Source organism: Dama dama, chromosome 19, assembly GCF_033118175.1.
Source record: "Dama dama isolate Ldn47 chromosome 19, ASM3311817v1, whole genome shotgun sequence".
In the NCBI taxonomy this organism is placed as follows: Eukaryota; Metazoa; Chordata; class Mammalia; order Artiodactyla; family Cervidae; genus Dama; species Dama dama.
This window is the reverse complement of record NC_083699.1, coordinates 20937375-20965351: the sequence shown is the minus strand read 5'-3', so window position 1 is coordinate 20965351 and position 27977 is coordinate 20937375. Positions and strand designations below refer to the sequence as shown.

At 36.9% G+C, this 27977-nt stretch overlaps 1 protein-coding gene across 1 annotated transcript; it reads right to left on the bottom strand.

The window, feature by feature from the left end:
- Window positions 1-985: 985 nt before the first annotated feature.
- On the bottom strand, window positions 986-27704 carry LOC133074057 (uncharacterized). The gene is made up of 7 exons (XM_061168015.1): window positions 27630-27704; window positions 20444-20614; window positions 17507-17600; window positions 11569-11687; window positions 9107-9249; window positions 3367-3564; window positions 986-1031 (listed from the first exon to the last, which is right to left on the bottom strand). Exons 1-7 carry the CDS (start codon window positions 27702-27704, stop codon window positions 986-988), a joined length of 846 nt encoding a protein of 281 aa, XP_061023998.1.
- Between the last annotated feature and the right edge of the window lie 273 nt (window positions 27705-27977).

The following is a 27977-nucleotide window of genomic DNA, read 5'->3' as shown; positions in this document are numbered from 1 at the left end:
GACATTAAGTTAAAATACAATTCGTGTTCATTGAGCTGATGACCCTGTCATAGCTTGCCTCTCTGGAAGCTACTAGATCGTTCAGCAGATTCTAAGTATTGAGCAGAGGAGTGAAACTGCATACACTCTGTTTTCATAAGAGAACGTCATTCTGGTTTTTACAATGTCCTATAAAGAAAAAAAAATCAATGAGTGGATTTAGCTAACTAACCATGAGAGAAAGAATGAGATCATGAGATATGTACACATTATAAAGTTGGAAGCTGTTTTTTAAAGTAAAGCAAGTCCGAGTTGTCTAGTGATAGTTAAGGAAGAATTCTGGCTGAGAGTTATAAGAGGGGGTGGGAAATAATTTTGGGCTGAGTTATTTTCTCTTGACAGAGAAGCTCACATTTCAAATTTAGACAGTCACTTCCAGCTTCAGGAGGTGGTCTTTCATGTCAACCCAGTTAAACAGTGGCCATATGCCTAGCAGCTTTATAAAGCAGCGTTTTCTTTCAAGCGGACAGCTTTCCTGATTGGGGAGTTCTGGCGGCTCAGGCCAGAGGAAATGGATGGCAGTGACATTGGCCCAGGATGAAAGATGCTGAACCTCTCAGGAGACAAGCCATGTCAACTAATGATGGTGCCAACCTTCTGGAATGCTCCCATTGGCTGCGTGATTTTCTTAGCTCTAAATGCTTTGTGCACATTATCTCATCCTCACAACAATCCCGTCAAGTTAGTTTTTACCCCCTATTTTAAGTAACTTATCCAAGATCATAAAGCCTGTAGGTGATGGAGTAAAGATTAAAATCTGTCTTCTGGCTCCAGTTTTCAGACTTGGCAGGAACTCCTAGTCCCCCCCTTTTCTTTTTTTACAGTCAAACTATTGGTGAACTAAGATAACCCTGGCTTCTGAAGAAGGGTAAAAGAATTTGCCTGTGGGTGTCCCGAGAAGTGGGCTGCCCTCTATCTCCTGGGACTTACACCATTAGCTCTATCATTAAGTCCTTTCTCTTTTGAACTGTGCTGTCTTCTTATTGGAGGATCTGAAACAAAGGAGGAAGGGAAGACAGTCACAATTCTAGGTGTCAGTGATCAAGAAAAGCTTATACTTAAATATTCTGATCGTGATGTAAAGGGTCACGGAAAGTCTGGCCTAAATCCTCAACACAAAGGTATTCAGTGACAAAATGAATGCTGCTGTAATCCTCATGTGGATTTCTGGCTAGATAATTAAACCTAAATTTGGATGAACCTGAGACTTCGGCTTAGTGCTTCAGTAGGAGTGAATACTTAAATCCTTCTTTCATCCTTTAAAATGACCACATCTTTCTATTTAAAGCAACCCTTCACTACCTAGGTCAATACAACCTGGCTTTTTGTAGTCTGATTGTCAGTATGTATGCACCTTGGACTCAATCCAAAAGAATTAATACTAAAAAAATAGAAGAACCTCATTATATCCTTCATTTCCACATAATTCTATACCACCTCATGAATTTTGAAGACAGATTTATAGTGAGACCTCAGGGCATTTCAGATTTCAGACAGTTAATCTAACACTATTGTTATAAGGCATTCTTTGAAAAGATGCAAGTGATTGAGTTGGGACCAAAGTGTTTTCTAAAATCCCATATATTAATTAACCAAACTGAAATGTAATACTAATAAATTATCTTTAAGACAGACATGTGCTATTTTATGAATGATGTTAAAATGTCTAACTAAAACTCCTCTGACTGTAGGAAATAGAATTAATTTTAAGCTTCAAAACATTATTTTGGTTAAATATTAGTTCAATATTAAAGCAACTGTGCTGCTAGATTTTGCTTATATAGTATCAATTTGAGAATTTATTGTCACAGAATATGAAATTTTGCTTTCAGACTATAGTCAGAGGGAAAACAATTGCAGTAATGAGATTTATGTAGTAACAACAGAGATTAAAATTTTTATTTTGACAATTTTCATTGCACATCATGGACTGAAGAGTCTGATGTTATGCAGGCCTCTAGAATATAGTTGCTATTATGGGAAAATGCTAGTATGAGAAAGGAAAGTGGTAAGAGAACTGTCTTTTGTAGAAATTGGATGTGGAGGAAGGACTATAATCACAGAACAGAATGGAGCCTAGAAATGATCTAACCCTTCGTGTGACAGATTCAGAGTGAGAGATGAGATGACTTGTGGTCATCTGGGGGCAAATGTAGGTCTAGAAATCAGTTCCTTGTTTCTACCATTTTAATTTCCATAAGTATACTAATAGTGTGGGCTTCCAAGGTGGCTCAGTGGTAAAGAATCTGCTTGCATTGCAGGAAATGCAGGAGACACGGTTTCAGTCCCTGGGTCAGGAAAATCCCCTGGAGGAGGGTATGGCAACCCACTTCAGTTTTCTTGCCTCAAGAATCCCATGGACAAAGGAGTCTGACAGACTACAGTCCATAGGGTCGCAAAGACTCAGGCACAACTGTAGCAGCTGAGCACGCACATATACTAATAGTGGCGCTGGAAATTAGCTGCAGATAAATAGGGGGGCATATTACTTGGTTCCCTCATACTTGGGCTTCCCTCATGGCTCATAGCTCAGTTGGTAAAAGATTCTGCCTGCAATGCAGGAGACTCAGGTTCGATACCTGGGTCAGGAAGACCCCCTGGAGAAGGAAACGGCAACCCACTTCAGCATTCTTGCCTGGAGAATCCCATGGACAGAGGAGCCTAGCGGGCTACAGTCCACGTGGTTGCAAGAGTCAGACACGACTGAGTGACTTTCACTATTACTACTACTATATTACTTGGTGCACGCTCAAGGTTGTTTAGATCCCATTATTATCATCATTAAGAATGTTCTTAATGCTGACAAAGAAATAAAAATGGTTTATTCTTGGCAGGTTTCCAGCTCTTTCAACCACTAGAGCAGATTGAATCAATTACTTTTTTGTATTCGTTTAATTAATGGTGCCCTTGTGGCCCAAAGATATGAGAACAAAACCAGAGAATAAACAATTTATAAGATGGTCACTTGGGTCTTGATGGGAACCTACATTTAGAAATTTTATAAAAGACATCTGTTGAACATCATGAGAGAAAATGCATGGGATTTGAAAGTCTAAAATGAAATATCTGTTTAGGTATAGTCCCATTACAGGAGGAGCCTAAAATTTGCACAGCATCGTAAATTAACTGACAGAAGAGTATATTAAAAATTAAACATACACACACACACAAAATCAGTTCAAAGTTCTTTGGGTGCGATTAGAAGCATGAATTGTCCAACACACAGTAGATAAGCTGCTGAGCAAATTTAAGCAAGATGGGAACAATGGTTAAAAGTAAAATATTCAATGAAGTACAAAAGAGGACTTAAAGCATTTGGGACCTCACCGTTTCCGGTAGTTTTGGTGAAATTCACAAGGGTTCCTCTTGAGCATAAGGGATTCCAGTGGCGTGTGCTGTAAACTGGACAGCCCATTCAGAGTCTCAATATGGTTGTCAGCCAAGGATAAATGCTGAATCTGAGGCATCTTTGGCAATTGTTTGAAAGATGTGAGATGGTTTTTGTTCATATTTAAAACTCTGCAACTGTATATAAAATATAAACATCTTGTCATTTGTCTCTTAAAGAGGATGGTAAACTACCAAATATTGCAAAGCACTAGCATGCCTCACCTAGACTACGACCCCTCAAAGGTGTGAAAGTGACATTTTCTACAAATATGGTTGGGAAGAAAAAAGGATATGTATATTAAAATAGTAAGAGAAAATAAACAGGGCGGATAAGCCCGAAAGCTTGTCTAAGGCAAGAATCTGTTTTCTTTTCCAATGTATATACTAGGTACCTGACACTGTGTTTGGTCTCTGGTGACTTCTCAATAAGTCCTGGTTGAAAGAGTAAGGGGCTGCTGAAATCTCAGCAATGTGAAAAGTTCACTCAAAGACACATGAAAGTTTCTGAAGAGTATATTGCCCCTAAGTAGTGAGATTATAATTGTTTTCTTTTCTTTCTACTTTTCTGTACTTAAATTCGATATTGAGAAAATAGCATTAAAATTTTTTTAAAGCCTTTTTTTTATGCAAAAGAAAACTAAAAGTTATCTTTGGGAACAGAAATATGTGCTAAGCATTGAGGTTGAATACATTTTCCAGACAGAATATAATGCTTCTTAATATTTTTGCCTTAAAACCATAATTGTATAAAACCATGCCATTAAAGAAAATAATTCCAAATCTATCACTGACACCTTGCCTTACAGAAAAATTCCTTTATGTATAACCTGGGATTTAATACTCTGAAGGAAACACAGGGTATTTATTTATAAACCTCATAGCCCACAAAGACACTTGGTAACTGATTATTGCTAATAGTAAACATGGTGCTAAACAGAGAGATGACAGTCACACAGCAGCATGAAAAATACAGATTCAGTGTGAACTCCCCCCGCCCCCTGCAGATTTCATTGTAATTTTTCACATCCATTATTTTCATTTCCCTTGCTTCCTTCTGTTCTCCATAGGGATATTTTGCACTCTTAACCATATCTCTGATAACTTCAGGTTTCCACTCTTTCCTAGGTTGCATGTAATCTTTGTGTGCTGTATCCTCAGTTGTATCTGACTCTTTGCCATCCCATGGACTGTGGCCTGTCAGGCTGCTTTGTCCATGGAATTTTCTAGGCGAGAATACTGGAGTAGATTGCCATTTCCTTTTCCACGGGATCTTCCCAACCCAGGAATCAAACCAGTGTCTATTGTGTCTCCTTTTTGCAGGTGGATTCTTTACCTGCTGAGCCATCAGAGAGCCCCACACATAATCATTTGATGCAGTTAGTCCTACTGCAATTTCTAACTGAAAACCTATCTCAAACAGATTCTGTCTCTCTGCCTCTCTCTCTGTCCTCATCTGAAATCTGTTCTTTCCTTATCTGCTAGTCATTTTCTCTCATTTTCAGTGTATACTCTGCTACTCTCTCAGCCTCTCAGTTCAGTTCAGTTCAGTTGCTCAGTCGTGTCCGACTCTTTGTGACCCCATGGACTGCAGCATGCTAGGCCTCCCTGTCCATCACCACCTCCTGGAGTTTACTCAAACTCATGTCCATTGAGTAGCTGATGCCATCCAACAATCTCATCCTCTATTGTCCCCTTCTCCTCCCACCTTCAACCTTTCCCAGCATCAGGGTCTTTTCTTCCAGTGAGTCAGTAGTTCTTAACGTCAGGTGCCCGAAATATTGGAGTTTCAGCTTCACCATCAGTCCTTCCAATGAATATTCAGACTGATTTCCTTTAGGATGGACTGGTTGGACTCCTTGCTATCCAAGGGACTCTCAAGAGTCTTCTCCAGCACTGCAGTTCAAAAACATCAATTCTTCAGTGCTCAGCTTTCTTTATACTCCACCTCTCACATCCATACATGACTACTGGAAAAACCATAGCTTTGACTAGACAGACTTTGTTGGCAAAGTAATGTCTCTGCTTTTTAATATGCTGTCTATATTGGTCATAACTTTTCTTCCAAGGGGCAGCGTCTTTTAATTTCATGGTTGCAGTCACCATCTGCAGTGATTTTGGAGCCCCCCAAAATAAAGTCTGTCACTGTTTCCATTGTTTCCCCATCTATTTGCCTTGAAGTGATGGGACCAGCTGCCATGATCTTAGTTTTCTGAACGTTGAGTTTTAAGCCAACTTTTTCACTCTCCTCTTTCACTTTCATCAAGAGGTTCTTTAGTTCTTCGCTTTCTGCCATAGGTGTGGTGTCATCTGCATATCTGAGGTTATTGATATTTCTCCCAGCAATCCTGATTCCAGCTTGTGCTTCATCCAGCCCAGCGTTTCTCATGGTGTACTCTGCATAGGAGTTGAATAAGCAGGGTGACAATATACTCCTTTCCCAATTTGGAACCAGTCTGTTGTTCCATGTCCAGTTCTAACCATTGCTTCCTGATATGCATACAGATTTCTCAAGAGGCAGTTCAGGAGGTCCTATTTCTTGAAGAATTTTCAGTTTGTTGTGATGCATACAGTCAAAGGCTTTGGCATAATCGATAAAGCAGAAAGAGGTGTTTTTCTGGAACTCTCTTGCTTTTTCAATGATCCAATGGATGTTAGCAATTTTATCTCTGGTTCCACTGCCTTTCCTAAATCCAGTCTGAATATCTGGAAGTTCACAGTTCATATACTTTTGAAGCCTAACTTGGAGAATTTTGAGCATTACTTCACCAGCATGTGAGATGAGTGCAATTGTGCCATAGTTTGAACTTTATTTGGCATTGCCTTACTTTGGGATTGCAATGAAAACTGACCTCTTCCAGTCCTGTGGCCACTGCTGAGTTTTCCAGATTTGCTGGCATATTGGGTGCAGCACTTTCATAGCATCATCTTTTAGGATTTGAAATAGCTCAACTGGAATTCCATCACCTCCACTCGCTTTGTATGTAGTAATGCCTCCTAAGGCCCACCTGACTTCACATTCCAGGATGTCTGGCTCTGGGTGAGCGATCACACCATCGTGATTATCTGGGTCATGAAGATCTTTTTTGTATTAGTTCTTCTATGTATTCTTGCCACCTCTTCTTAATATCTTCTTCTGTTAGGTCCATACCATTTCTGTCCTTTATTGTGCCCATCTTTGAATGAAATGTTCCCTTGGTATCTCTAATTTTCTTGAAGAGATCTCTAGTCTTTTCCATTCTGTTGTTTTCCTCTATTTCTTTGCATTGATCACTAAGGAAGGCTTTCTTATCTCTCCTGGCTACTCTTTGGAACTCTGCATTCAAATGAGTGTATCTTTCCTTTTCTCCTTTGCTCTTTGCTTCTCTTCTTTCACAGCTATTTGTAAGGCCTCCTCAGGCAACCATTTTGCCTTTTTGCATTTCTTTTTCTTGGGGATGGTCTTGATCCCTGCCTTCTGTACAATGTCATGAACCTCCATCCATAGTTCTTTAGGCACTCTATCAGATCTAATCCCTTGAATCTGTTTCTCACTTCCACTGTATAATCGTACGAGATTTGATTTAGGTCATACCTGAACAGTCAAGTGGTTTTCCCTACTTTCTTCAGTTTAAGAGTGAATTTTGCAATAAGGAGTTCATGATCTGAGCCATAGTCAGCTCCCAGTCTTGTTTTTGCTGACAGTATAGAGCTTCTCCATCTTTGGCAGCAAAGAATATAATCAATCTGATTTCAGTGTTGACCATCTGGTGATGTTCATGTGTAGAGTCTTCTCTTGTGTTTTTGGAAGAGGGTGTTTGCTATGACCAGTGCGTTCTCTTGTCGAAACTCTACTAGCCTTTACCCTGCTTCATTCTGTACTCCAAGGCCAAATCAGCCTCTCATATTCACTGTATCACAGATCCTCAGTCAGTCGGATAATGTTAGGGGACATGACTGACAAACCAAGTGTGATTTTTCTCCTGGGGCAGAAGAGAAGGAGGCTATGAATTACATGCATCAATTTTCTGCTCTCCTGATACATTGACTTGACAGTTGTAGAGTCTGAATTGCAATTATACAACTTTATATTATACATTGTATTTCTGAAGAAAGAAAGGCCAAACGAATACATCTAAAGAATACTAAAACTGCATCAAGTCTTTTCTTTAATGATAAGAATTTTTCTTTTTCTCTCTTCTTTTTTATATAAGATAGGAAAAATTTGGAGGTTTACTGATTTGGATCAAGTCAAATTCACATACACCAAATTAATGGTCTTCTTGTGTAGTGTTTCTAAAGTATGTTATGTGACTATTAATATTTGTTCTTGTACATTTATTTAAATGAATATTAGAAAATACAACTAATACATCCTTATTTTATCCCTAGAAGAGAGTGTAGGGCAAAAAATTGAACAAATTAACATCGAGTAACTGATGCTGGGAAAGATTGAGGGCAAGAGGAGAGTGGGGTGACAGAGGATGAGATGGTTGGATGGTATTACTGTCCCAGTGGACAGGAATTTGAGCAAACTCAGAGAGATAGTGAAAGACAGAAAAACCTGGCAAGTTGTAATTCATGTGGTCACAGAGTCGGACATGACTTAGTGACTGAACAGCAACAAACTGAATAAACTAAAATGGCAGTGATAATTAAGAGTCCTCTGAAAATTTTTATTTTGGTATTTTTACATTTGTCATTTGAAAAGAACATAAGTAAAATCAAATGTTATATAAGTCTGTCTAACGTTGGGAAGTGACTTTGAAAATGACTGAAGATCCTCAGGGACCATTGCATTTTCTGCCACTTCCTCTGTCTGCTGGGCCATTTCGCTCCCCTGGTAACTGTGATGAGCTCTTTTCGATGCCCTGCCTCAGCCCAGGCTCAGAGATGCAGCTTAACCCGCTCAAGGATTTACCTTTTCTTCTTCTGGCTGCTTGATTTTCTCTGATTCTTTTCTGGGAACTTGTCTGCCCCTATGATGGCTACCTCAGCTTGCTCTAGCTACACACCTGCTTGGTGAAGCAAAGGGCAACTCTCCACAGAATTCTCAAGCAATCCTGAGCAAGGAGGCAGATTATCTTTAACATTATCTTTGGTGTCCTTGGGACATCAAAGAGTCCACATCAATTTAAAAAAAATGTTATTTCTGTCACTGTTTTGATTGACAACTTCTACTCCTCTATTAGAATGTAAAGAATTTTATCTTTAGTCAAATAAGAGATTAAATTGAAAATAAATGTTCTTGGTTAAAAAAATTTTTTTAAAAGCTCGTGAACCTGAAGTCAAGACGCTTGTCAACTACCTATAGAGTCTTTCCCTGTAAATGGTCAATAAACATGACTAAAAATCATTATCTTACAACGATAATGTGTATATAATGTAATTGTGTTTCCAGTTCACTACACAAGGAACCTAGCAAGCTTTTCTGCCAATATGTCTTATGATTATTAATTATTCCCCTAAGAACTGGTAATAGCAGTATTAATTTGAAGAGGAATGGATTTTTCCTGTTAAAGTGTGACAGTTTGATTTATAAATTTCCCTTTTTGCCTTGCTCAGACATCGCTTAGCACTCTCACTTTCAAGGCCTGACCACATGAGGGGAGCCACAATAGATAAAGACATTGATCACATGAACCCATATAATAAAGACTTGACTTTAACTTAGTAATTGGACATGCTAGGGAGCAGGTACCTTGGCAATCTTATGGCACTTAAATCCACCAGTGAATTGTCCACTAACCAGAGGGTTTCAACTCGAATTAGTCTTCTAAGAATCCTGTTAAAATTTTCAACTTGATAAGGGTCCCCCAAATCCTGAAATGAAAGGTTCAAATTCTGAAGGGAAAAACAAATAAAAAGAAAAAGCAAGTTCTTTGTCAACTTTTAAAAATAGTTATTAATTTGAACTGTTATATATTTAAGTCAGCAGTTTTTACTGTTTTGTTTTTTGGTCTTGTAAAATATTCACACATCCAAACACTCACAATTATTGCAGAGATTTTCAAGATAGGGGAGGAGGGTGAAGATATTGATGGGATTGTTTAGAATTAAACACCAGGTGGGAGGTGGCAGGTAGAGATGGAAAGACCCTTAGATTTTGAAATTTTTCTAGGTATGAAAAGTAGAGGGGGTAAAGCATTGTTTGGGTTTATACGATTAGTTATCTTTGAAAGTGAAAGTCACTCAGTTGTGTCCAACTCTGCAATCCCATGGACTATACAGTCCATGGAATTCTCCAGGCCAGAATACTGACGTGGGTAGCCATTCCCTTTTCCAGGGGATCTTCCCAACCCAGGGATCGAACTCAGGTCTTTAGCTTCCTTGGAAATACTCAGATATCTCATTTACAAAAATTTCAGAGTAAGATGCCATCATTTGGAAAATATGATTTTATTTTAAAATAACCAGGGATATATATACATATACATAATGTGGCATATTTCTGAGATAGTGGATATTTTATTTTTACTTTTAACATCAGTCAACTTTTATGTCAAGGAGATTAAAACCACTCTCAGTGGTAGCATTGCTCTTGTAAACTCTATTTCTAAAAGTCAACTTTACTTTTTTTGTTTCCAAAATTTTGCCATCAATTTCTGTGACTAGAAATTACTGCATAAGATGACATTCCTTTTTTTAATGTGAAGCAAAATAATTTACTATTTTTAAAGAAATACAGATATCTCTATCTAAAAAAGGTCTTGATATATTCAGACACTAAACATTATGAAATTTGATACCATAAGTTCTATTTTCCCAAAGTATAAAAGGTCTTCATTCTAAACAAAACTAAAGAAATATTGAGATTATATCTATCATTTCCACATTAAACATCACCTTCTCAAATAGGCTGCTTTTCCCAATAAGTTTTTCTGTGATAGATTAGGGTTCATTCAGCCATTCGCTTGCAGTATAGTTATCTAAAGGCCAATTAAACTTTCTATGAGAAATTTTTAGCAAGGTACCACTGGCCTTTGCAATATATCCACAGTTTAAGTGACAGCTATAAAGAACAAATGCATGTATACACTGGAATGATTACTTTTAAAAAGAATCCTGGGAGTGGAGGTTAAAGTTTTGATGTGCTGTTTAAATTTTTCAAATAAATAAGTAGGTGCACTATATAAATTTTTAGAGTAGAATGTATCCATTATATGTGACTAATTAAAATTAATTTTAGAAAGAAAAAAAACCACTGAACTAGGAAATAATATTCTACTTTCCTTGCTTCCCTTAATAAGTTGTGTGACCTTGGGCAAATTGTTTCTCTTTCTAAGCTTTCCTTTCCTTTTTCAAAGAAAAGTGTTTGGACCAGACCCAATCTGAAGCTCCTTCCCAACCCCCTAATTCTAGAATTCTATGACATACAAGATTCATCTGTGAAACAGAAGAGGCATTGGGAGATCCCAATAAGTCTCATTTCTGGAAGATTTCCTAAAATCCTCACATGCAATTTGATCACTTTGAAAAACAAAAATATTGGCATCTTACTCTGTTATAAAGAAATTCATTTATTCTTTTATTCATTTATTCTTTTATTGCTACCAATGCTTATTTTTCACAGTTAAGTCTTCAGTCCTCTGCTTAACCATGACTTGAAAGCTTGAGTGATGGCAACCCCAGAGGTGGGTAGTGGTTGAGAGCTAACCATGGGAACTGTTTCAATGCTAGTGGCTCAGCCAGCTGAGTCATTTTCAGCACCAAGAAACCACACCTCAAATCCTTCACTGCTGAAAGTTTGATTTGTTCCAGGATAGCTCTGTTCAGACCCCAATGACTGCCCTAGATCATCAAAATTTTAGCTTTTACCACATCATTCAAAGGAGTCCAGATTACATCATATACTCATTGGTAAGGATTATCGTTCAACAAGACTTTTTTATTATAAAAAATCTAATTTCATTCTCTGTTCTTTTAAACTTTTTCCAAAGTTCAGCAATATCAATATAAAATGAAGATCAGAAAATAAGTAGCATGCCTTGATGAAGAGAAAGGGTGGAAAAAAGAGATGGAATGCCAGTCACAACTATTTTCAGAGACATTTCTAGAGATGCACTTAAAGGTTTGATGTTTATTCTGGCAATTGACCTTTTAAAAAAATGCCATAATTTAGTCAATGAAGGAAATATACTATTTTTTTTTTTAAGCTCTCACCGTGCAGTCCTCCCAGTTTTCTTGCAGCCACGTTTCCCATTTGTTTTTTTCAAGGACTCTTTTCTGTGAAGGCAAAGTACATTCCTCCTGTCTGAGGAGCAGCTCTTCGGCAGAGGGTCCTGGGCAGAAATCACAGGGTGAGATCTTGGAAGTAGGTTCAGGAAGACAGGACCAACCCCATCACTGGATGCCTGACTGGTTGTTTTAAATTTCTACTTGATATCAGGACTGAGGGAGACAGGATTGAACTCTCATGCCCCAGTAGTGTGAACAGTAACAAAATGTGATGTATGTGACTACATACACTTCTGCTTGCCTAATCAGGCTGGGGAGAGATGGGGACAGAAGAGGAGCCAGGACTTGATCACTATGAGCACTTTCTAATTGTTTAAAATTATTTTTCCTGAAATTTTCTGAATAACTCTCATGTCTTCCAAACAAAATACAGTGACATGTGTAACACTAAACCAATGTGAAAACACTAAATCAAATGTGCAGGTATATCAATAATAGATTAATCAAGAAATGATTATTAAATATTTAAACCCCCCCAGTTCCTGTGTTTCTCTTCCTGCTGCCAGAAGCCTTGTGGCCATCTCTGATGGGCTTACTTTCTAGGCCCTCCCATCACCAGATGAGTTACACAAGAGAGGATATAGCAAACAATCAGCAATTTTATTTCTTTTTCATCTGTTTTACTTACTTTTTTTCAGTTTGCAATAAAGTAAATACAGTTATCAGAAAAAATAGGGCTGTAGGTTATTTTAATTTAAATTGTTCACAAGTCTGCTACCTATGGTCTAGGTTTCTGCAGAGAATCAAAAGTCAGCTTTAACTTAAATTCTCACATATAGATTTCTTTTTAAATGCAATTTTGCACATTACTATGACAAATAATTTGAGGTTCAGAGATAATCTGATGACTTTCTAGAGTAATTAAAAGGGAAGAATGACCTCTATTAACTGTAGGGAAAAGTCAACATGTAGAGTTAACTTTTAATCTTACATCAATTACTTCTAGCTCAAGCAAGTGAGAAAAATCACCAGTATAGTGACTTTAATCTTCATATAAATTTCTCTTTAGGGATCATGAAGTCACTCTTGACTTTCTTTCTCTTTTGTCTCTTGATTCAATAAACCACCTAATCTTACCAGTTTCCCCCTTGAGAATATGTCCTTTCCTTTTCAATGTTCAGACACTCACATCTTCCTACCAGAACTGTAGCTACTTTCTCTTAGATCTCCTGCTTTGTAATCTTCTCTTCTTCAGCATAAATGACACAAATTGCTATCCAGCTCTCCTAAAAACAGTGTTTACCATGGGACTGATATTTTCAAAACCTTTCAGAGGTTTCTTATTGCTTACCAAATAAAGATGGAAAAGTCTAGTTCATCAGGCAATGTTTTCTACAATCTTATCCCAGTCTCCATTTCCAAACTCATTTCCTACTATTTTCCAGCCTTATTGTCTTCTAAATCAGGTTTGCACATAACTTCCAGGGTTGGGGAAAGGATATTTTCTTTCTAGTCTGGAGTTAAGTAGCAGGTAATTGTCTGACTCCAGATGATTAATTTTAATTTTCTGAGCTGTTTAGTTTTCCACATCTGCAAAAAATATGGGGAAGTCTAGGGCCCATCAAGGGCTGAATTTGGTGAGAAATTATGTTTGAAATTCACAACATTTTATAAAGATTTTATAAATTTCTAATTTATAAAATTATTTCTAATACTTTTAGACCAACATAGGTTTTCTTATTGTCATAGACCCCAACACCCTTATCATGCTGCCACAGGCAAACTTCACTCTTTCCTGATGCCAACCAAGCCCCTGAAAGCCACCCTAAACTTTGTTGTTTAGTCGCTGAGTCGTGTCTGACTATTTTGAGATCCCATGGACTGTAGCCCGCTAGGGTCCTCTGTCCATGGGATTTCCCAGGCAAGAATGTTAGAGTGGGTTGTCATTTCCTTCTCCAGGGGATCTTCACCCAGGGATTGATCCCATATCTCCTGCATTGGTGGCAGATTCTTTACCACCGAGCCACCAGGTTTGATTTCAATTCCCTTTCAACTATAACATCTTGTATTTCTGAATCAGACCTGCACCATTTGTACCCACTTCTCCTCAATCCATTTTTCTGGAGTGCATGATTTCAAAGGTGAAAAGAACACAGAAACAATATTGAAGGTATCGAGAGCAAACTTTGCTTTTTGTGGCAAATTCATCTGGACTCTGATGGGCGATAATGAGTCCATTTATGAAGGATTTATGGAAGGCAATAAGAGCAAGAGGCCAATACTTCATTATTTTGACAAAAACATGAGTTCTTTCATCAGACACAGGTGGAAGTCAAGAATCTAACCTGCAGTTCCAGGCATTTCTCTCATAACAAGCTGTAATGTTGCCACTCAGGAAATTATATACCCTGAAAGTGGTAGTATCCCAACTACTTTACAAATAAAATATCCTTGTGCTAGGAAATCACCTTCTTCATTGATTAGGATGATTGGAATGAAAAGTTATAGAACTGGAAAAACTGGACCAGTCAACTCATTGACTGGGGAGACCTCAAGTTTATTGTCTTTATTTACACCCTCTCCCCCACACCAAATTTGGTAGCTTTCTTTGTGTAATAGCTATACCAGTTATTAAACTCTGCCCTGTATTGTTTGTTTGATATCTATTGATCTTCTGCTGTTTCAATTATTTCTCTTCAAAGCAGCTTGCAAAGATTTCTTTGAAGTAAGAAGCCAAAGGTCACTTCCACTGTGAGGAGATGTATTAAATTGGATTCTTTAAAAAAAAAAAAAAAATCCCAGACCTGCTTGGTAATTGAAGACATATCTCAGCAGCTGAGAACTGAAGTCTGGAATATCTGACAGCCCAGGGATGTTGGCTTACACCTGCCATGTCTGAGCTTATTCTTTGTCCCTTCACTGGATTTGTAACTCTTAACAGCAGTGACTGAATTAACTTGCTGGGGGATTTTCAAACAGGAAGAATCTATTCTTTAAAAGAATTCTGCCAACAATATGCTCTTTGGCTTCATTTAATTGGGAGGAGTTAAGTCAGTTTCTATCTGGCAATCAAAGCCCTGGGAAATTGCTGTTTATCACACACCAGCTAACCTTTCTTTTCTTGGGAACTCTTCTGAATGTACAACTGGGGCAACTGAGATCAACTGCAGTAATTTTGATGGATGTTTCAGGATCTAATCTAGAAAGAGGGGCATTCTTATCAGAATGCTTTTGAAATACACTTGTTCTCCATCTCACACAAAAAAAACACTTATACAAAATTTAGGGCAACGAACAAGGACATCTGTTTTCCTCATGGCTTGAGTTGATGGGATTTTTCACTGTTTCCTCTCCCCTAGAACATGCTCCAATCCTTTTACGACAGGTCACTTGCAAGAGATTGGGTGTTGTTAATGGCCTAATGGAAGCAAATTGTGCCTTATCTCTGGAGAGCGATGATATCCTCTGCATGAATGACCACTGGGATCTTCATGAGGGCCGATTTTGCTGAGTGATGACCTCAGCACATGACTTGGCTTCTTAGATCAGAGAAGAAGGGAGACCACTGGACTCTTTCTACACATGCTCCTTTTCAGTTTACTCCTAGATTTTTATTCTCCTGTCATCTCCTCCAGTTTCTTCAGTTCTGCAGTTCTCTCTAAATCTCAACTCTCCACCTGTCACTCCAAATACAATTTATTTTGCCTCATGGTGGCTGCCACAATTATCAACGACATCACGTGGATAAATGCCAGTACTCTTACATTCTGTTCCCATGTTTCACTTCCTATTCAAATGTCTTCATTTCCTGCCTCTCTCCAAGCCCCCTCAACCAGTTTTTCCCATAGTAGGGACCTCAGATCACCTGCAGCAGAATCACCTATAATAATTTTAATAAATGCAGATTCCAGGGCCCCACTGCATACTAACTACATCAGATGCTTCAGGCATAAGGCCTGGGAATGCATATTTTCTGCACACTTCCAGGTAACTTGTGCACACACAGAAGTTTAAGAGCCTACTAAACCCTGCCTTCTTTAGCCCCTGATGTAACCCTTTCTCTTTCTTTTGTTGATGAACTCTATACCTGTGACATACATGGCCTCCATGGCCTCCGATCTCCTTCCTTCCTAATTCCCCATAATTTATTTTTTATTGTTTATTGATTTTTTTCATTAAAATTTCTTTATAGTAGGTCTTTATTGGTTATTAACTTTAAATATAGAAGTGTGTACATGTCACTAATTTCCCATAATTTGTTGCTCTTAGAAAAATATTCTAAGGTCTCCAAAGGGAAGTGTAATTTACCTCTAACAGTACTATCTAATAACATTTTATTAATATAAAATAAATTAATATAATATATAATCTAAATTATTACATAAAATATGTTTTATTATGTAAGCCAATGAATGCTTAGCTGCAAAATAGATATGGTAGAGTTAAACCATAAGAACATATTTAACTCACAGTTTCATAAAAAGATGTTATTTTAATCACTTTATCATTTGAGTTTGAGTGAAAGAAGGAAAGCATTAGTGGGTAAAGTAATGCAATTGAGAAGTGGAAATGGGCAGATGAATATACCTATAGCAACTTTTCTTATATCAATATTACAATTGTGTGATAAACAATGTATCTGCAAGTCTACAAATAGAGATGTAAATTAGCCAAGATACTTGATATTTTATAAAGACCAAATACTCATACTCACTGCAGCAGGAATTATGTCTAATATTATTTCATCCACTTATGAAGGATGCAAAAAGATAACAGTCTCTGTTCCTACAGAGCTTATAATCTATTGCAGCTACTTCTAGAAATCAAACATTATGTATATCAGGGCTTCAGATTAAAAATCCTTCATACTGTCACACCAGCACATTTATAAAATCTGAAAGTATGAAAGAGGAATAATAAAGCATTGGTTATTTTACCAAGTTTAAAATGTTTAGTGAAAATGCACAATGAGACTACTGGTTTATTTAGACTCTCTTTTAATGCTTTTTTAATCAATGTAGGATTAACCAGTTTAAAGTCATCCACTGAATTAACAGTGTTATTCATGATCATAAAATTCCAACAAATATCATTGGTTAAAAATTTAATAATATCCTTACGATGGAAAGATATGCAACTTCTAAACAATTTGTTTGGAGTAATGTTTATAACAGGGAGGAAAGAAAGGCTCACAATATCAGATGAAAAAACTCAAGAAATACAGGTATCCACATTATTTTATAAGGAAATATATACATGTTTTTCAAAAAAAGACTAAATGGAAATAAAACTCACAGTGATTATTTCTGGATAATTGAATTACAGGTTCTTCTGTTTCTGTTTTCCAATATTTAATATTGAACGTTATTATTTATGTGATCAGCTATAATATGATGCTTTTAGGGCTTCTCTGGTGGTCAGTGGTTGAGTCTGCCTCGCAATGCAGGGGACACTGAGTTGATCCCAGGTCTGGGAAGATCCCACGTGCCCCTGAGCCGCTGAGCCCATGAGCTACAACAGCTGAGCCCGTGTTCTAGAGCCTGAGAGCAGCAACTCCGGAGCCCACGGACTGAAGCTCCTGAAGCCCTTGCAGCCTAGAGCCCAAGCAGAAGCCCGATGAGAGGCACGTCCACTGCAATGAAGAGTAGTCCCCGCTCATGGCAAGTAGAGAAAGCCCACACACAGGAACAAAGACCCACCACAGCCCAGAAGTAAAAGAAATAAACAAATGAATAAATTTTAAAAGAAAAAGAGTATGCTTTTAAAGGTCATTTCACTATATTAACAACTATGTGGTCTTGAAAAAGGGAATTTTTCTACCTCTAGGTCATACAGGTTTGTATCCCCCAGTAATGTCTTGTTATCCTCAAAAAACATCTACTAAGAGCATGTACGAAAAGATCACACACTTCAGTTCCTTTACCTTCTCTTACTCGCGGGCAACGCAGTTGACTTCCTTGGATGTCATTTTGTTCTACTTTGTGCCAAGTGAGGTACTTGAAAGAATCTGATGGAAGCTTTAAAGTAAGAGAGAAGAGAAATATCATCTGGTGATAAACGGTTCACTTACTTTATGTGTACAAGTAATGTGAACCCATCCAAACATTGAGCTAAATCGAACTCTAGGTACCTAATGACATACTTATTGATGTTATGTTAGTCCAATCTAAATTATTTGTTTTTATTCAATTTTGCATCTTCCAACATCTATAGCCGATTTATGTTTGATGACAAATGATAACACAAATAAATATACGTACCCATTCATGAATCCACTTTACACCACCTCTAATAATCTGTCCTCTGATATTTATTGAATAGCTCATAAGGAATCTCATTCTATTTTAGAATAGTTGTAATTTTTAAAGGTTTTTCATTATATGGGTCTGAAGTAATCTTTCTAAGTTAGTCCAGTTGTACAAGCTCTGCCTTTTGAGGCTACACAGAAGAATCCCTTCACATTTTAAGTGTCTGATAATAGTTGTCATCCTCTTTGTCATTTAGTTATTACTTACAGATCATGGTTTACAAATTATTGCCCACTCAGGAAAAGCGTGGTTCTCCTTGAGAAGAGTTCCATTTTATTGACATTGTTCCTAAAATGTGTGGCCAATATTGAATGAAATATTTCAGGTCTCTGGTCATCTTCCTTGTTCTGGACAGTGTATTGCTGACCAGAATATGTGTCAAGATCACATCTGGGGCAATTGTATGCTGTTTATTACTATTGAAGCTGTAGTCAATCAAAATTCCTAGTATCTTACATGACTTATGATAGTTTCAAGGTTAGCACAAAGAAAAAGGCATATTACTCAACAAAGAATATAATGTTAAATACATACACCATACATTCATTCTTCTGTTAGCCATGTTATACCTATACAGACAAACCAAGGATATTTGATTTGAAGAAATGCCATTACAGTATTTGGGACAACTACATTCATCTCACAGAACAGTATTTTGTATAGTTTTTCTTTGCTTGAGGCTGTGTGACTAACATAAAAAACGTTTTCGTCATTAAATAAGCTTATGAGGCACTGGATTAAACCAAGCTAAGCATTTATCTTTACTACAGGACTTCTCTGAACCTTTAGTATCCTAAAATATATTGTGAGTCTGTACTACAAAGTATTTTCCTGGACTTTTAAACCACAGAACCTTTGATTCTTAGTGTATCACATGGAACTAGCTCATCCTATAAAGCAAAATTTGGGGCAAGCTGCCTCAAAATAAATTGGGAAGAAGTGGGCTTTTAATAATCATTTAGCTTTGATCTTTTACCTTCATTACTTACTTACTGAATGACCTTAGTTGTTCCATAAATATTTAAATATATTCATTTAAAAAATAGCAAAATTCTCTAACTTGATTAACAGCAACATTAAAAAGTTAATTAATGCTCGAGCAATTCTTTGGGACAATCTGAGGATTTGCTGACAGACTTTCAAGTAATTCACTTATTCTTCAGAACTATTTTTTAAAAACTAAGAAGCACAAACACATTTTAGATTATTGAAAAATGTAGTCTATCTTGGGCTGTTTGGTTTACATGGTTGTGGACGCGTCTTTCCCAATCTGTTACATGCTTTTGGAATTTGTTTTGCTTGTTACTGTCATAGAATAAAAATTTTTTAGAAGTTAAATTTCCTGTAGTTGCCACATCCAATTGCCTTTTTGTGCTATTTCATGAGACTCTAGCTGGGAAAAAATGAATCTAAGCTAAAGTTATATTGAAAATAAAGTTTCTGTTTTTCAACTGATATCTAATTTTGTGCAAAAAAAACTGTCAGTTTTTTAAAGGAGTTATGTGGTTGATTTGGGGGTTTCTAACATCACAGGAAAATGAGCCATTGCATTTCTTTGTTTATATCTGTGAAAGGCTGTCAACATATTGCAGTTGTGTGACCATGCTTTCTTCTTAAAGGACTGGTGAATATTCCTGTGTCTTACCCTGTTTTTTGATTTTGATGGACCAAGTGATTAATCCACTGGTTCAATAAATATTTTTGAAACTAGAATGCTTCAGCTCACTAATTTATTGAAAAATAAATATGGTGCCCCTGCTATGCGGCAGGCACTATCTCAAACACTAAAGATACAGAGTTAAATAAAATATGGTATTTGTGCTTGAAAAACTCATTTTCTATAATTTGAGAGGCAAACAGAAATAACTCATTTTCATCCAAGGAAAAGTGGAAAAGTTTTGAATGAAGGAAAGGAGGGACAAAACTTTGTGATTCCACTTAGATAGGTTAAAGAACAGTCTCGGAAATGGTACGTTTAGGAGGAAAATTTTTTATCTTATGGACAAAGGATATTCCATAAAGAAAGGAGATAATTCTTAGACTAGAGACAGAATTTGAACTCAATTTGAACTCAGTGGGGAAAGGAAGGGACACCATTGTTATGTCTCTGGTCATTATCTTTTCTATTCATCTCTATCTCTTTTGTCTTCCTTCCTCCCCCCCAGATTCTTTCCTCTCTGAGGTGGGACTCAGAGTAACAACTTTCATTTTCTCCCCAGTTACAAGGATAGATTTAAGACATGTTTGCGTGTGTGCTAAGTTGCTTTGGTCATGTCCAACTGTTTGTGGCCTTATGGACTGTAGCCTGCCAGACTCCTCTATCCATGGGATTTCCCAAGCAAGAATACTGAAGTGGGTTGCCAGGCCTTCCTCAAGGGGTCTTCCCTACCCAGGGATCAAACCCTCATCTCTTATGATCCTGCCTTGCCTAGCAGGTTCTTTACTACTAGCGCCACCTTGGAAGACTTTACACTTATTAAAAAGTGTCAAGTGTTAAGTAAAATGCATGTTAAACTTAAGACTAAGTAAAGAACAAATTAAAAAATACTTACCAGGGATGATATTCCAGAATCTGAACGAGAATACAGTGTTCTGTTCCTGGAGAGAGCCCACGGGGTGTGTGTCTCACTCAGATAGGAGCCGTAGGATGAATTAGATGGACAAGTCTCCTGATCACTTGTGTTTTGAACTGAGGAGCTGAGTGAAAGAAAATGCTTAAGAGGCTCAGGAGGGAGGGGATATATGGATACTTATGCCTGATTCACATTTTTTCAGGGCAGAAACCAATACAACATTGTAAAGCAATTATCTTCCAATTAAACATTTTAAAAAATGCTTAAAGTTTTTAAATGCAAATATCTTTGTATAAAACAACAATAGCCACAAATGATAAGCACCAGCTTTTCCATTTATAGGAGAGATAAGTGATACCCTAGGAATTCTGTCATAGTCCTAAACACATTTTTTATGGCTGACAGTCACTTAAGGCAAATTCTCCTCCAGGTAAGAAAAAGTGTCTATGGAGACTGCACATGTTTGAAAATAGTACACACAAATACATACTCGTAGGATATGAATAAGGAAATCAGCCCTAATTTTATAATACCATTCCGAGTAGAACTAGTGCTACAGATTTGGCTTGTGCCAAATAAGCTTTCAACTTTCTACTGGTTTTCCCATTGATCTGGGTCTTCCATTTTCCCTGAAATTTCCCCCAAACCTATTATATTTCCTCAAATTGGTGGCAAACATATTAAAAATTTGGGTTCTTTAGTCAATTTTACTCACTTTAAAATACTGCTCAAATATTTTACTTAAAAACAGTCTTATTCCCTCTGTATTCCCATTGTTATGCCACTGAGAAATAAAATGTCTTTTTGCTTTCCTGTATTTATTATTTACTGTTATTCTTGCACTTTTCCCCTTCTCCTCAAGAGTGGTTATGTTTCTCTTTCTGTAATTGGTACTGTATATTACTTTAAGTCAATTTAAAAATAATATCTGAGTATGCTTTTTCATGTTAAGTAAAACTAGAAATTGTATCTATCTTTGGCCTCCTTTTACCCTTGATGGATTATTTCTCAGGCTCCAAGAATCTTAAGAGACAGCATTCTATATTTTATGGCACAGTTATTATGAAACTCTGTAGCAATTTTGCTTACAAGAAACTGACACATCTCTTGTATATTGAAGTTGCCTTCATGAAGTATAATGTAGAAATGTCTTTCATTTTTCATGTATTAACTGATGCGTTAGAGTAGAAGAGCATAGCCATTACGTCATATTCTTAAAATAGTGCTATTGTGCCATTAAGAAAATAAAACAACTGTCTCCTTGTGTTATCAAGGAGAAAATTATCCCTCCATCTACCACTAAATAGCAAAAGATTTGGTCTTAATCATGTGAAAAACTCAGAAAATATATACCTCTCCAATATTCCCCAATTGAGCAATTCTTTAATAAACTGGATATGGTTTTTTTGACATACCAAAGAATATTTTACCATGGCAACAAATTAACAAACATTAGAAAAACATTACAGTGTGCAAAATTTATTATTCCTGAAGCAGGTAAATCCTGCTGTCTCTAACCAGAGTTTTGGACAACAATCAGGGAGAATAAAATAAGGCAAAATGGAATAGTATTTCAGGGAATGAAGAGAGGATAAATGTTTAACTGACTTTTGGTTCTCTTGTCTTTATGAAAATATGCTAGCCATTTTCTGCCAAAATGAAATCAGGAAAATAAGGATAATGACATGACTGACTCTTCTGTGCTTCTGAACTTTAGTGACGGTTACACAGTGATGAGGGCCTGACAAAACATGGTCCACTGGAGAGGGGAATGGCAAATCACTTCAGTATTGTTGCCTTGAGAACCCTATAAACAGTATGAAAAATCTGGCTTAAAACTCAACATTCAAAAAACTAAGATCATGGCATCCAGTTGTATCACTTCATGGCAAATAGATGGGAAAAACGTGGAAACTGTCATATTTCATTTTCTTGGGCTTCAAAATCAATGCTAACACTGACTGCAGTCACGCAATTAAAAGACACTTGCTCCTTGGAAGAATAGCTATGGCAAACCTAGACAGTGTATTAAAAAGCAGAGACATTACTTTGCCAACAAAGGTCCCTATAGTCAAAGCTTTGGTTATTCCAGTAGTCACGTATGGATGTGAGAGTTGGACCATAAAAAGGCTGAACACCAAAGAACTGATGCTTCCAAACTGTGGTGTTGGAGAAGACTCTTGAGAGTCCCTTGGACTATAGGGAGATCCAACCAGTCCATCCTAAATAAAATCAACCCTGAATATTCATTGGAAGGACTGATGCTGATGCTGATGATCCAATACTTTGGCCACCTGATGCAAAGAGGTGACTCATTGGAAAAGACCCTGATGCTGGGAAAGACTGAAGGCAGAAGAAGAAGGGGACCACAGAGGATGAGATGGCTGGATGGCATCACTTACTCAATGAACATGAGTGTGAGCAAACTCAGGGATATAGTGAAGGACAGGGAAGCCTGGTGTGCTGCAGTCCATGGGGTTGCCAAGAGCCAGACACGACTTCACAACTGAATAATAACACAGTGATGAGAAACAGGCCCAATAGGAAAATCTGGAAGTGTCTCTCTCTCTCTTGTTTTGAAACCTAAAGTGTGAGAAATGGTCTTATTTTGTTTAAAGGAGAGCACAGGGAACCATAAGTTCACAAAGCCAAAACGTCTGATAAGAAGGATCCAGTTGATCGGGTTTTCACTGTACTTTGGTTGTGTAGTGCTGCAAGACCAGGCACAACAGCTTCAAGGTAAAATCACGTTTACAAAGAACTGAAAATTATCTCATTATCTTAGTTTATATTAGATTGTTTGAACGTTGAAACTAGAAGAACTATTTGTGCCATTATCTTGACTGCTACTAGACATTTATGAATAACAGAAAGTACTTAAAACTTTGGTTAACAGAAATAAATAGGCAAATAACAACCTTTCTCTTTCACCGGCTGTTTTCCTGCCAGAATGGAATGAAATAAATTTGGTCTAGAGTTTCAGCTAAGGACAGAGTATCTGAGAAGATTCTAATCAGTAGATAACTAGTGTGACTCTCTTCCAGTGTGATGACTTTCTGTGGGTCCCAAAGGCTGGATTCTTTCTCTCATATTCATATATTCCTCCTGGACGCCACACCAGAGGGCAGTGGTGAAGAGCAGTGGGCTCACATTGTGAAGTAAAACCTTTGGGGAATTCTGAAGCTCTTCTTTGTTCCATTACTTCTATCATGAATTCCATATAGAAGTTTATTTTGGTCTGGTTTGGGGGGGGAAATATCAGCCAAGAAAGATAATTTGTGATCCTTTAGTTTAAAAAAAGAAAAGGTAGAGCATCTTCCAGGTTATCTGACTAATCCAAACTTCTACCCCTTCTGCCTTCATGCACACGTCACTGATGGCCAGAGTGCAAAACAGTGAGTCCCGAGAATCTAAAACTCTTACTGCTGTGACCTTGGGTCACTTAGCACCTCTGGTGGGTCCTTACATTTAATATTCAGAAGATGATGTGGACTCTGCCTGAGTGAAAAGCTTTTCTGGTTTGGTTTTGTGTTTTTTTGGCAACAATATTAATAGGATGACAACTATTACTTATATAATGATTTTATAATTAACATTTATTAATCATATGCTATGTGCTAGGCATTATTCTAAGAACTTTACAGAGATTAACTCATTTAATCATTGTTGTTGTTCATTCACCAAGTTGTGTCCAACTCTTTGCAACTTCATGGACTGCAGCACGTCAGGCTTCCCTGTCCTTTACTATCTCCCAGAGTTTGCTCAAATTCATGTCTATTGAGTCAGTGATGCCATCCAACCATCTCATCCTTTGCCACCCCCTTCTCCTTTTGATTTTAATCTTTCCCAGCAGTAAGGTCTTTCCCAACAAGTTGGCTCTTCACATCAGGTGGCCAAAGTATTTAATCATTAAAATCACCAAAGTGCATAACATCGTTATTTTGATTTTAGAGATGAGGAAGCAGAGACCCAAAGAGGTGGCATAACTTGTCCAAGTCAAACAAGTAGATGATCAAGTGTTTTTAATTACTACAATTCAAATAAGATTCAGATAAGTTATAAGTTACTGTGATTCTTTAAATAACTGTAAATCTGTATCATTTATTTGGATGCAGTTGTTATTAAGGAAAATCATTAATATTGATTTTTCCTATTCTGATTGCTTCACTTAACTACAGATAAATAATTCACTAGTTAATAGAACATGTAAATCTGAAGAGTGACTCTTTACTGAAAATAAATGGTAAGCCTTTAGTAGTAGAACCTATGAGAACATCATTCCAGGTAACATCAAGCTGTTTTAAAAACCCTCTCATGTCTCCCCTCCCCGAAGAAAATAAAACCAGGCTTGTAGTTTAGTTGGTATTTTGGTTTACTCATTTTTAATCTTTCTGCCTGCATTGAACAAATAAGTATCATAAATTGCAACTCTAAACCTTATGAGAGAGAAATTAATTTTATTAATGCTGTAATATAAAGTTGCCATGACTAAAACAGTACAGCATTTGTCAGGAGTGATTTATGATGTCTTTAAAATAGGTGGTATTATCTGAATTGGCCATCTGTTCTTGGTTTCAAAAAGTGTAGAATGGCCAACAAGAGTGAATCTGGTGAGGTGAGACTGCAGGACGAAAAACAATAATAATATAAGTTATCAATTCATGAGCCCCTTTCATTGGAAGATTGCATTGTTGTTTACAATCAGGAATTTATAAGCCTCATAAATTGTCGGCTGCAAAGGGATGCTATCTATTTAATTAAAATGTCAAGTTGGTGATTATGTAGCTTTGCAAGGGCAGGAAAGGAGGAAGTGGCAGATGGCCTAGTTTCTAAGGTGAAGCCGAGCTTCTGAGATGAAGGAGGCTGTATTGAACACACACCATCCAGAAGGCCAGGGGGCTCCTTCAGACAGTCCGTGTGGTCAAGATGGCACTGCTTAAAACTCCATTTCTAAATGTTCCATTTATATTCAGTGCTGCATCATGAGAGCTTTGTATTTAGAAGAAAAAGAAACAGCTCAATCATATTTTTCAGTTAGCAAAGGACGCTCCCCAAGTCCTCAGATGCTTTCTTATTCCCCCCACATTATTGAGCTAGGCTCTCAGATCTAGTGGGATCTTGCTAAACCCATGCATTTGGGCTATCAACTAGAAGAAACTTACCATGAACTCCAGAGCATTAAATTTGGCTGAAAGAAGATATCAATCCAATCTCTGATTACTTTGACCATTCTTCTTATCTTTTAAAATCCAGAGACCTTGTCCTCTCTATACTTACATATAAGTTTATTCATTTGTAAAACAGGTGATGATTGTGCTATCTACATGTTAGGGATGGTGAGGAGATATAGTAAAACACTGAAAAAGGAGGTTTCATGAAATCAAGAAGTCTTTTGCAATTATAACATGTTAATGTCTGAAATAGCAAATTTGGCATACCATGTTATTGCATTCAAATTTCTGATGGCTCTAAATTAAGTTCCTAGAACTAAATCCATAAATTAAGTAAATAATCACATAGCAATGAATGGTCTAAAAAACTCATGTGTTTTACAAATATCCCTAAAATTTTAGTACCTAAGGCCCAGAATTTTAACAGATATATCTGAAACTATTTAGATTGTTGATTCTAAAAACACAGAGGTACAAATTATAATTTTGAAAAATACACAACTAAAATTGTCATTTCTTTATTTCTCTCTTAATGGTCCGATTTTAATTTTATGTAACCTTGTATTCTAATGAATTTTTCCTGTCCCTGTTGCTCTAGCCCCATGTACATTCCTATAAACACAAATAGGCCCCCATTTAAGATACAACAAAAGTAAAAGGACAAACATTATCAAAATTCTTTAGAGGAAAAGCTTGTAAACTTCAGTACCTATTAATGGGTTCATTGACATTTTTAGAAACACAAAGTTATATTAAAATTCTAGGAACAATGAAGATAAACTGAGATGCCTCTATGTGCAGAAATGTGATCGAACAAATACTGGCACTAAGAAAACACTTTTTTTTCTTCCTTCCCTCCCTCCCACTCTTTCCCCACTCCTTCAAAATTTGAAGATTAAAGTTTAAATTGCAGCCTGGGCATCACTTTTTACCCTGTCTCTGAAATAATTTTATAAAATGTACTAGCTTAAAAATAATAATATTGATCATAAGTATCATTTTTTTTTACAGAATTCATGAGTAAACTTCCTCTTGGTACAGTGTATTCAAGGGTGTCAGCAAGTAGGAAAAATTAGTTTATAACTGGTCACAAAACTTCTACACATTTAAAAACCATTGATTCACATGCCCATTTCTAATTATTTCACAGTTTTTGACATTAAAATCAACACAACATCTACATACTGCTGAGATGAGATGTTCAGAGTTTGCTAACTAAAATAAAACTTCTGTAATATAACTGCTTCAGCCTTTAAATCCCTACTTAAGCATGAGTCCTATCTTAACTACAGGCAGTAAATTTAGGGAGCTATAAATAAATTTCACACAGTCATGAAAGCACAAAGTATTTCATCCTGAAAACTGAAGGGGCAAATCTCACTTTTTTAAGGATGAGAGCCAATTGAAACTCATATAAGGACAAAACATTCAAGTCCTTAAGAGACCTAATCATATGTTGTCTAATTATCAGCATGCTTTGAGAAACATTTATGAAACAGCTATAAAATTTAGGAATGAAGAAACAAGGATTGGATTTTGGCCTCTAATTTAATCTGGTTTATGACTTTATTGATCTAGCAAAAGTCTTGTTTTCTGGTAGTTATTTCATTTAAATGTAGCTAATAGATAAAACTAATATTAACTATAATTAGTGGGTATTAATTAATAGATATTTCCTTCTGGCTGTCCTATCTGATCTTCCCCCTGAAGTTCACACACGCTCTCTTAAAGTGCCGTGTGTAGCTATTAATGTACCACTACTAGACAGTAAGTCCAGCTCTCTGTTATAGCAATGATTACCTGAATTGCGTTTGTAGCCAGTTGCCTGCATATAGGAGAGGTGGTGGCTCATTTCTCTAAGCAACAGTCATCAGTAACCCAGATTTCATGATTTTACATTTTTAAATGAAATTTAATCCAGGAACACACAAAGGTGTGGTTGTGTTTTCTCTTAAGGAATGAATAAGACTACTTCTAACATTTTGTTTGCTTACCTTTTGGACATGTCTTGCTGGTGCATAAAGTTCCTCTGGCCTTCCTAAACTTATTTTTCTGAAGACATTTTTCATCTCATTCCCAGAAGAGCTGTCCAGCAAGAATCAGCAGCCTTCTTTTGGGGTCTTCCATGTATTCACTGTGACCAAGGAAACAAGCTGTTACCTAGCAACCTGGCCCTTTAGGAGGTATTGTTACCAATCTGTTAGTGCTCATCAAAGGAATTCCTGGGCTCCTGGAGCAGCTAATGGTGGATGCTGTTTCCAGGGAGTTTTCTAAACTGTGGTATAACTGCACCTTGACTACAGAAACATAAATTATAGCAGAGGGAGCAAATGGCCCTGGCA